We start from the raw sequence: 11,446 nt of genomic DNA, 5'->3' as shown, positions 1-11,446 counted from the left end.
GTGCTAAGAATATGCACCATGTCAGTAAAGTGTGTGTGTGTGTGTTTGTGTGTGTGTGTGTGTGTTCATCCATGAACTCACTATAAATTATTATCAAATGACCCAGAAGACCGTGGAGAAACCTGTAGATGTGCATGCAGAATTATGTTACTACCGTTCCATGGCACCTTGCAGGTAACACTGAAATACTGGGCTGCTTTAATAGAGCCTAAAACCAGGCTATGCATGGTTTTCGGTGAGATTGTGATGTGCAACACCACAACAGAGATCAGCAGAAGCTTCATTTTTTCCATGCTGCTGTTACCAAGTGAGGCAAAGCCTCATCCCATAGAGAGTCTGGTAGGATCTGATGAAAGGAGTAAACTCAGGGTTGAAATCAAGCCTTTAGAAACAAAGAGAAAAATACAAAGTCAAGGAAAGCAAGAGCTGTCTTTTTCTTTTCTTCCTCTTTTTTTTTTTGAGAAGATCCACAAGAGAGACAACCCCTTCCTCAAACTAACAATGCACAAGAGAGACAATACATGAATTAAAAATCAGAAATGAAATGAGGGACATAACAATAGACACCGAGCAAATTCCAAAATCATTAGTTCTTACTCCCGAGGACTTTACGCCAGAAAACTGGAATATTCATTCGATATTGTTGATTTTGTAGACAGATAACAATTATCAAAGTTAAATCCAGATCTGGGAAGGTATCTGAATAATACCCCTAAGAAAATAGATACACTCATTAAAGGTTGCATACATTATATATTATATTGCTTTCTTTTTGCATGATTAAACCCCTTCAAGGACAATTAGCTATGTTATAGAAAGTGTTACTTTTAAAACAAAAGGACAAAGAGAGAAATTGAGGAATCATTGAGATACACTTCCCAGACAGGATCAAGGAAAGACGGCTGAGAGATGCAAGCAGGGGCTGGAACGCTGCCCTTGAGAAGAAAATGTTTTTCTCACTTTACCTTACACTATGCTGTACTGTGTCCGTTTTTTGTGGAAGCAGCTCTCATGGTCTCTGGGGTATGACAAGTAGATTGTGATACTAGCAAGAGGGGTGACTTGCTATACAGATATTTTAAGGAGAAGCCTTTGCTTAGTCTCACTTCTTTGCCTAGTCTTGCCTCAGTCGTTCCTGATATCATGGGAATAACGATCTTATTATATCTTGCCAAAAGGGAAAGTGAGGTAATCCATATTCATGCCTGTATAAGGGTTAATAAACTTGCAGCTGCATGCAGTTGCATCTGCCTTTGCTTTGCATCCCCTGTGTCCTGGTTATTTGTGACCATACCTGGGCCCCCAACACACTAGATGTTGACAAGCATCACCCTTCTCACTGTCAGGTTTATTTTCTTTCTTTTTTGAAATCTATGATGTGGAGGCGTATTACAGCAACAATATGAAATAGCAGGCAGGCATGTATGAAAATTGCTGCTAGGTGTGGGGACAAGTCCTCAAAAGGAGCTGTTAAGATGGGAAACACATAATGCATTTGTTGCTGGAATTGAGTTGCCTCAGCTGTGTTGCTCTGCCTGCTCAGTGTCCATTCAACATCACTCTGTTTCTACAGAGGAACTCAAGGTTTGCCCCAGCCGCCTGTGAGCTGTGATATGGGCAGAGAAAGGCCAGGACACAGTGGTGATTTCCCACTCTTCAGTTATGCTGAATTTTCCACCACTGTACTTGTATACACAAGTCCAGTGTGGTCAGTTATTATAGATATTTGTCATTTCTTACAGAGGGCAACTATGATTGACTACACCCAATTCTACAAAAAACAAAATTCAGGAAACCTGGCCCTTGGCAGCAATGAATCAAGAAATATCTAGGATGGTGGGGCATGAATTCTGCCAAGCAATGAACTCAGATAGGTGGGGTTGTGAGGAAGATGTATGGTTGAATATCCCAATAGATTCACGTTGTATCATCTTGATTTAATCTAAGGACAAAGAAGTGCAGTATCTCTGATGGCTTTCTTCTAACCCCTTGAAAGGTTAAGTGGGGTTTGACCTCAGTTCTTCATTCTTCTTGCTGGGGCAGCAACACTCAGGGAAGCTTGAGATTGCCATAGGCACAGTATTAGGCTAGAAATGCTGAGTAGGTGATACTAAGTTGTTCAGATGGTGATACCCATTTCATTTGTTCTTAAGGTGGACCTAAGGAAAGACAGATCAAGGTCCTTAGAATAAAAAGATCATTTCCACTTTTTTTCTACCTTTCCTGAATGAAAGACTGGTTGGCAGAGAATGGTAAAAATTCAAGAATTGGTAGATGATGCTTTGAATGAAGGGTGGGTTTCTGTGCTGGTTTTAGACAGGTTCTCAATTACCCCATCTTGTTCTCTACGTTGCTCGTCAGGTTCACTTTGAGCTCAAATAAAGCTGCTTCTACTTCCCAACAGGTAGTCTTACAAAGGGGCCTCCAAGGACTGTGAGGACAGCATTAGCCAATGAGAATTGAGGTGTGTAACCCACAACTATAGCTTTATCTGAAAGACCCTCAGACAGAGGAGACTCTCGCTCCAGTCCTGAGGACAATCACCACCCCATGAACACACAGGACTCAGTCTTGATGTAAAAACAAGAGGTTTACTTTGGGATACCAATGCACTTGGGCTCGACACGGTCCTCACGAGGAGGGATGTGAGGAGCCTCAAACAACAGAAATGTACAGCTTAAACAGTCATTTATGATCACACAGTTTCATTAGCTCAGCTATTTCAGTGCCAAGGATAACTAGGCAGATGTTTCTCGTCCTGGGATAAGGCCGTAACCACATCAATGTAGCTATTTCAGTAGGAAGGATGTCTGACTTGATATATGTTTTCTTATCCTGGGGTTCCCAGGACAAGGACCAAGGATATCTGTCTTGGCAGGTGTTTCTGTTCTGGGGTTCCCAGGACAAGGCTATAGCGATGTCAGCACAGCTGCATTCAGTACCAAGGACATCTCACTTCTATAGTGATCAGTCAGCTTCCCAGAGATGTTTCCTGTCTTGTAATTGCCCTGCAGTAAATATGTTCTATACCCTCTGTTCTTATGGTCGGGCAGCTTCCTAGAGAGTGGGTGGGAATGTGCTTTCTGTACTTTCTGGTCTATTGTCTAACTTCTAGGGGCTAAGCGAGGGCCAGCTTAAAAGATTCTCATGCTTAAGAAATGGCTGTACTGATATCAAACGGGGATCTTTCATATCCACTTTCTTCCAAGTCTACCAGCCATCTCAGATTGGTGGTGTAATATGCCTGACAATCAGGACACAGAAAAATAACTTGATACACAGCAAGGACATGGCAATCATATCCTGTGTCGTTATGTATGTTCTGGATGAGGTTTGTTAAAATGACAATATTGCACAAAGCTTTATATAGGACCCATCAAATTAAGGGTCACTATGCACTGTCATAGCTAAAATGGCCTGGTCAGAAGTGACCACTGGATCACTCTTCTGTAACTTCACATGAGAGGCTTGTGCTTTTTGTGTTTTTTATTTTTGTGGTTTTTTTTCTTATTTATTTATTTATTGATTGATTGATTGATTGATTTATATGTTGTCAGGAAGATAGTTCAAGTCATGGATCTGCCCCCAAAATCTGAGCTTTGCTACTAATACTGTAAACAGTATTAGTGTATGCATTCAATAAAATAACTTGTTTTTTTTTTTAGTAGGATAGATGCGTTTGTGTTTTGTGGGGTGATCCATGAAACAGGAGTGAAGATGCTTGTTTCTTACTCTGTCCACTGAGTTATGTCTCTAGGCTTCTCCTACTCCTTTGGCTGCATCCCCCCCCCCCCCCACATCTGCTGACTATTTTATTTTTCAGATGAAATCACACGTTATAGCTTAGAGAGGCCTGTAAGCAATCCTGCTTTGGTAACTTAAGTGCAAAGAGGAGAGCCCCACACTCAGTCTGAGGGTGCATTCACTGGTGGATCCAATATTTCAGTTTCCTCTCCTAACAGATCACCACATTGTTGCCAGGACCATAATGAATGCAATTCTTTCTCCTAAAGAATCTGGTGGCAACTGTCAAATGTTAAGCACAAAGCTTCAGGTTGTACCTATAACACACACCCACATTGCCACCTATCCTATAGGCTATTTCTGGGTGTGATTTCATGCACCTGCACATGATGAGACAGGAGACCTCTTTGGCTACTTATAGGAACTGGTGTGATTTCTCAGTAATCTTTAATGGGTAATATTGCTGACTGAGGAGAATTTGAGGTAGGATGAAACACTTCTGTGCAGGGATTGGGGAGGAAGCACTCATTTAGATACATAGCAATGACTTAGGTTTTTCCAATCAAGCCTAGAGCCAAATTTGGCTTTGGAAGCATGTGGTGCTCAGTGGCTATGCCACAGGGAAGTCCCCTGAAAAGGGCACATCAGCTTTTGCTCAGTACAGGGAGAACATTAGCAGGGAGGCAAAGTCTGTTATCCATGACATCAGCCGGCCCTTCGTGGACATTCTATTGTCTCCTAGAGAGACCTTGGAATCCCTGTGATGTCACCAGTATCGTTGTGACAACCAATTCCCTACTTTTTCTCTTAGTGTCCAAAGGATATATCCACAGACATGTTTTCCCGTCTTTGTAGGTGCTTTGGGAGAGTTGATGTTGATAGAGAAGAGTCTAGAGTGAAGCAAACGAAACCTAAAGGTAATGATGGACACATGGGGAATGTGGAGTAAGTTCTGGGCAGTGTATGTTGATCTTCCTCTCAGGGGTGAGTGTGGGGGCCTTCAGCTGGCCTTTATAGCAATGGGCCACAACCACTGGAACATCTCCACAGATATTGAATTCCATGATTATCACAATTCCTGAAAGTCAAGGTTTTCACATCATTAGTTTCTCCATAACCACATGGAGGATATGGCAATGCCTATGCTATTATTGGGTGAACTTCTAGTCTTTACTTTTACAGTGCATTCGGTATGTTAAATTGATATTATAACACCACCAGGAGTCATGGAGGGTATAACTTTTCTGAATTAAACAGGGCATCAATGTACTTCACTTTCATTGCTTCTTTCAATTCAGTGACTATCTGACAGTAGTAAGAGGGAGAGAACTGTGCTCCTGGCCATGACCTTATATTCTTAGAACTCCTCTGACTACCTCTGGCTGACGGGGCCAATCTTACCTTCATATATTAGAGGTTCTGTGTGGCAGATATTTTTCTACAGTAGCCAAACTATATGGAGCAGGTAGAGAAAGAGCCTGTAACCTATTGGCACTTCTGGGGCATTTGTCATTTCAGTAGGGGGAATTAATAAGTCTGTTGACCATGTCCTCCCCCTACATGACTTTTTAATGCAAAGTTATTGGACTAGAGTAACAGTGTAGGATATCTGAGTTTCCCTGATCAATCAAGTCATTGTGGATGCTGAATTGATGATCTGACTTCTGAAACCAGAGGGGTGAGGGTCCTGAAACCAGGTTGTAGCCTGCGTACCTGATAATAATCCTGGAGAAGGCATCTCTCTGGTACTTGTAAGCCTGTGTGGGCGGGCATAGGGAACACCTGGCTGCTTACATCTCTTGGTCTCTATATAGTAGTGGGGGGACTGTGATCCACTTAGGATGCCTCTTACACAGACCAAACTTCTTGCAGTGACACTGGCTTCCAAGCATGTTCTCCTGTTTAGACCTCACTGTGGTCTGTGTATGCTCTATGCATTCACCCCATGCGGGTTCACTTGTGTTCTTCTACCTACAGAGGCCTGCAGACAGACGTCATCCCCTGAAAATATCCTAAACAAGGTGCAGGACAACGAGGAAGAGGAGAGGCTGAATAGAGAACTGGAGCTAACTACCAAGGAGAGAAATGAGCTGATAGATCGCCTCCTTTATGTGACAGGTGGATCCATGAACAAGAGGTATGCATTGCTCCAAACAAAGGACCTTGTTCTAAACCTCATCTCCCATAGAGAGGAGATTCAGAACCTGACCCTTACTGAAGAGTGAGTTTGGACATGGACTCTCTGATTCTGCCTGTTGAAAATCTGAACTTGTGATCTGAGTGAAGAATTCAGGGATAAAGTCACTGGAGCATGAGTTCCCAGTGTACAATTGGAAAGCCCTTGACAAGTGGCAGCTTTGCAAGGTTCTAGGTGCTGTGAGTTTGTGGACAGTGTTTGTACTTGCTAGGAATGTGACTGAACGCTATCATCTCATGGCAGCACCCTTAGGTAACAGGTCCCACATTGTTCATCTCCATGCTTAACTAGAAGGCCTGAGGCTCTGGCCTGTTCCTTCTTGTCTGTGTGCCTTAAACACTGAGACAGTAATGGTGCATACATTTCTAATGATTCTCATTGTGCTCTTTCCATATTTGTCTCTCTTTCTCATTCTCTGAGTCTGTTTAATTTTCTTTTCTTGTGGGTGTGTCCCAGTTTGTGTGTCTGTGTGTGCACAGGTCTGCATGCATATGCACAACTTTTATATGTTTCTGTGTCCCTCCACCCTTGGAATTTAGGGGTCTGTTTTTTGACCTCAGGATTTACCTGTATAATAGTTTCATGGAGGTGTAAGTACTTTATTTTGGAAGCCCCACTTTCAACAGTACAGTTCTTTGCCTGTGTGGTCACATTTGTCTATACATTTGTATGCCTTGAGCAGATTATAAGTTTGTGGCAATATCTGGTCTCATCTCCAGAATTATGTGTACTGTCTGCCTCTAGAATATTAGTTATTCGGCTTGTAGCATTCCACTTGTCAAAACAGGAAAAATGAAATCAGAGGTTTCTGGATGTGTGTGTGTGTGTGTGTGTGTGTGTGTGTGTGTGTGTGTGTGTGTGTGGTTTGGTAAGCTCTGTGGCCTAGGCTCTTGACAGCATAACAGGTTTGAATGCAGATCCAGCCCTCCTGATTGAAAAAAGTGAGCCAGGGAACCCTTTATCTGGGTGCTTAGCTTCTGTTGTCCTGGGCACACAATTCCAAGTTTCTGAAGCTGAAGAAGATCCAAATATGTAGAATTCAGAAAGTGTCCTTCCAGGACTGGGGTAGTACAGGACACAGCCTGAGTTCATATAATCCTAAACCTCTATGTTCATTGGGTTCTATCTTCCTCGGGCCAGCCCCTACTTCAGGCCAAATCCATTTTATGAAAACTTGAAGATAAAGGAGAAAGAGGTCATGTCATTACTGCACAACTTAGACACAAAGAACATTGAACATCGTGAGAAATTTCAGGAGCTCAAGAAGGAGATTAACTTCTATCGGTAAGTACTGGTCAGGAGGGCCCCTCACTTGTGGAATGGCCATTGCTGCCTCTCTTTGTTCTGGACTGGAGAGCCTGCAGCTCTGGGTCCATGTCTTCTGCTGTTTAAATATCACTGCGCTGTGGGTCTTTTGGACTCAGTTTCAGTTCTTTAAGAGACTGTGACTTCTCACCACAGTGTCTATGCATCTTTACAAGGCTCTGGATAGAACTACACTGATTCAGGCATCAGAGTGTTATTAGGCCAACCTGCGGCTCTGGGGTCTTACCAGGTTTAACAAAGCTCAATGTGTGGACCACATGGTTTGCATGACCTCCCTTGGTCATACTGTCCTCTTGTGGTTATTTGCTGCCTACTAATTGATGCTGTCCCGATGCATTGGGCTCTCATGGGTAGTTGTAGATCCCTTGTTCTTTTGGACAGACATGGACTCTTATTGGTGCTTGGGTCACAGAAACAATTTATTCTTCCCTGGATTGGCCATTTGCTGTTTGTGCAGCAGCCTTACATGTATGGAGATGTATTCTATGAAGTCTTTATGGGTATCTGGGTCCTGGTGGACTTTGTGGGATTTGGCAGTTGGAATGGGAGGAAGAGGCTTCAGGATCTTACTATGCAGAGTGTGTTTCCAGCAACCTGCACAGCCGGCTCCTGATGGACCAGGCATGTATGAAGAAGAAGTTGGTCACATTGAAGCAGGAGAGCAAGGAATTACAGCGATATTTGTTTGAGTTGAACCCGAATGATGAAGATGAACAGGAGAAGGCCAGCAACCTCCAGACCCAGCAAAATGTGGTAGGAACAAGCAGCTGAGTCAGATTAACAATGTCTGATACCATTTGCCTATTGGATACATCTTTGCTTCCCCTATCACCTTTCTAATCTCCCCACACCCAGTCAGTCACCCACCTTATGTGATAGAGTTATTCATTGCTCTGTGTATGCACAAGTATTCTGGGATGTTAACCACTCTTCAGAAACTGAGTTATTGGCAATTATACTTCTCTGCCCTTTTTGAAACTGCAGTCCAGAAATGGTGACAGAGGAATAACATATCATATGACTGCATCTCCCTATCACAGATTGGATGCTATGAAGAGTTTTGAACGAGTTCTTGGTCGTGTGACAAAGGTCATACAGGGGTCATGTGATGGTTGGAAGCACCTTGTAGGGATAAGAACCAAGTGCAAATGGCAAATGAGTCCTGGTCATTGGCTTTGATCTGGGTATCATGTGGCCTTCTCCTTTCTTCCTGTACCCCAATTAGGTCTCTCCCCATTTCCCCATTCTTGGTTTGCACTGGTAGAGTCTGAGGAGCAGCTTGTTCTCCCACAGTACTGTGAGGGTTGCTGGTGATGTTCCCAGCCTGCAGAGATATCAGCAATGATTTCAGTGAAAAGATCAGTGCTTTCTGTCCAATGCAGCTGAGGGGACAGAAGGCAGCAACTTGACAGCTGGTATGCATGTCCCCACCAAATCAGTGTCTTAATAGCTGCCTTCTCCTCCCAGGTCTCAGAAACTGCAGGAGACATGGCATAGGACGGATCCCAGGAAGACAGCCCCCTGAAGAGTGAGTTTCTTCCTCAGGAGTTCCCTGTGACGACAATCCTCACAGTCAAAGACATTTGGGGGAATATTCTTCTTCTCAGATAATTTCCTCAATGTATAGAGACCCTAAATTTATGTATCCGTATGCCAGACTGTCTGGTTGAGGTCCTTCTCCTTTCTCATACGGACAACACCATTTGAGAGACATCTGAGGGGACTGCCTTGACGTCTTGTCCTAGAGGAGAAACAGCACTACAACTGTGTTTCTAAATGTTCATTAAGAAAATGCTGTTAAGAAATGTTTTTGGTTATGATTTTCATTGAAGTTTTCTTTTTGTTATTTCATACTTATATATTCTTGTTACTGTTTTTCATTTTTTATACCATTTTAGTTGTTCATTTTATGCCTGTTTTTTGTAAATTGTATTCCTTATGAATAAAAATTGATTTGTAACTCTTGACTCTTAAGACCATCTTATTCAAGGGTCCTTTCCCCTCCTGTAGACTTAGAACTGACAGCTAGATATGGATCTTTGCATGGTCCAGGCAGCATGGGTAAATAGGGAATTCAAAGCCACCAAGGTGTACACAGGGTGATAGTGTCTTTTGTGTGGATAATGTGACTTTTTTTATGGACACACACTTTATGATGTAATCACTGACATACTGTATCCATGCTGTATTGTCTTCTGCTCATCCTAGTCTATATCAGTCTACAACACACATTCCTTATTGACTGTGTGCACCAGATATTGAGTAACACACACTCATGCCTGTAGAGCTGCAGAAAAAATGACAACTTTCACAAAGGATTATAGAATAATCCTAATGGAGAACCATGTGCCTCAGTTTTTCTTACAATACAGCATTAGTATTAAACCAGAAAGATAATGACCATCAACGTCATTTTGGGAAATAGGTTTTTATAGGTGCTGTTTCACTTGATCATTCATATGCTGTGTTTTTTATTGTTGCTGATTATATTTATTTTTATCATTTAACTCAATGGATCTTTTTTTTTCAAATGCATGTCTGGTCCACTCCTGAGTGCATTTCCCTTATGATCCAAAAGAGGGAATAGCATTCCCCATTGTAGATGATTGTTAGGGACCATGTGGTTCTTCTGAGAGAGCAGCAGATGCTCTAACCTGGGAGTCATCACCACAGCTCCTGTAGGTAGCTTTTGTCCTTCCAGGGCATGTGCTGTACTAGGTGGACACGATCACCTCCCATTTAGGAGAGAGATCTCAGGAGATGTGTATGTACAGGTGGTTGAGCAGTGCCTGCTCAATGTGGTAGGCTGCTAGGCAACCAACTGAACCCCAGCCCTGCTCCACCTGCATTCTTCGAGGCAGAGTTTCTATAGCCCAGGATGGTCTAGAATGCAGCATCTACCTATGTCTTTTTTCCACTAATGCTAGGGTGAGGAGCATATGTCCTCCACACCCTTCTTTCCAAACAATGAACATGCTCATGGTCTGGTTATCACATGGCCATGAGGGAGGTAAATAACACTCAGCCAAAACAGAGGCGCATTGCCACAGTCACACAGACAGCCTGGACAGATCTGACATGATCAGCACCAGGTTTGACTGCCACTACTTGAAGCAAGGTCCTCCAGTGTTAGGACAACCATTCAAACAGCAAAGAAGGAACCTGTTCCCAGCATCCGAGGAGTGGGAGACCCAGAAACCCATGTGTCAATGTGGCCATTTGGAAAATGGAAGAGGGGAGGCAGGGAAGCAGCCAGAACTGGACACAGTTGCAGGGACCCAGGCAAAGAGGGAATATTGGGGCAGAGTCCATGAGATGTCAGTAGGCAACAGGCCAGCTGGGACTAGTGTGGGTACAGGGCTTCTAGTGTGGGTATGAGAGGAGCAAAAGTAGCAATGGTCAGATTCTGATGCAGCATAAATATTGGAAGGAGCTTAGACCGTCTCAGTGTCGTATAGGGACATTATAGACACTGATGGGCAGTGTGGGGATTGCAGGGTCCCTTATAGTGGTCTCTGCAGGTGTCAGGACTCTGTCAGACCTATGACTATCAGGCAGGCTCTGAGCGCAAGTGAGAGTCACGGGACAGGCCCTGTGTACAGCCTGGTTTGGGGACATTTCCAGGTGCCCCATGGACTGCAAAATAAAGGCAAAGGACACAGGGAAGCCAGCAGTTCCCATGCACAGGACATAAATACTTGTAGACCTTTCTAGAATTTCCATAGACCATCTGTCACTAGTCCTCACTATAGAAGGCACCAGCATTCTGCCCTCTACTTCAATTGGTGAGACAGCTAGTCTAACTCCAGCAGTAAGGCCTCAGGGAAGACAGTAAGAACTCACAGGTGACCTCTTTTACTATTGAAACAGGCTCTTCCTATGGAGCCCAGAGTGACTGTAGGGTCCTAATTCTCCTGCCTCACAGTGACTGTAAATTCAAATCTACCTTCAAGAGCAATTGATTAATAGCACAGGGGGGAAGATCAGATTAAGGCTATCTAAAGGCCCCATGGTGGTAGGATTACCAGGGTCCTAGTAAGTTTCTCCAGCCTTAATTACAACCTGAGTCAGTCCTGCTGTATGGGATATCACCTGCTGCCCAGTGATATCACAACTTGGAATTCTTTGTCAAATATAAGCTGTTATGGGAATGAAGTAGCCACACAATAAACACTGGTC

General features: G+C 43.4%; 1 protein-coding gene across 1 annotated transcript; it reads left to right on the top strand.

Annotated features, from left to right (window-relative positions):
- The first annotated feature begins 4,904 nt into the window (after positions 1 to 4,904).
- LOC134483482 (disks large homolog 5-like) lies at positions 4,905 to 7,304 on the top strand. Its single transcript, XM_063278736.1, has 2 exons — positions 4,905 to 5,881; positions 7,082 to 7,304. Exons 1-2 carry the CDS (start codon positions 5,586 to 5,588, stop codon positions 7,227 to 7,229), a joined length of 444 nt encoding a protein of 147 aa, XP_063134806.1. The 5' UTR covers positions 4,905 to 5,585; the 3' UTR covers positions 7,230 to 7,304.
- The last annotated feature ends 4,142 nt before the right edge of the window (positions 7,305 to 11,446 follow it).

Source organism: Rattus norvegicus, chromosome 19 (genome assembly GCF_036323735.1).
Source record: "Rattus norvegicus strain BN/NHsdMcwi chromosome 19, GRCr8, whole genome shotgun sequence".
In the NCBI taxonomy this organism is placed as follows: Eukaryota; Metazoa; Chordata; class Mammalia; order Rodentia; family Muridae; genus Rattus; species Rattus norvegicus.
Note: the sequence above shows the minus strand (reverse complement) of the source record. Positions and strands in the feature narration are given on the sequence as shown.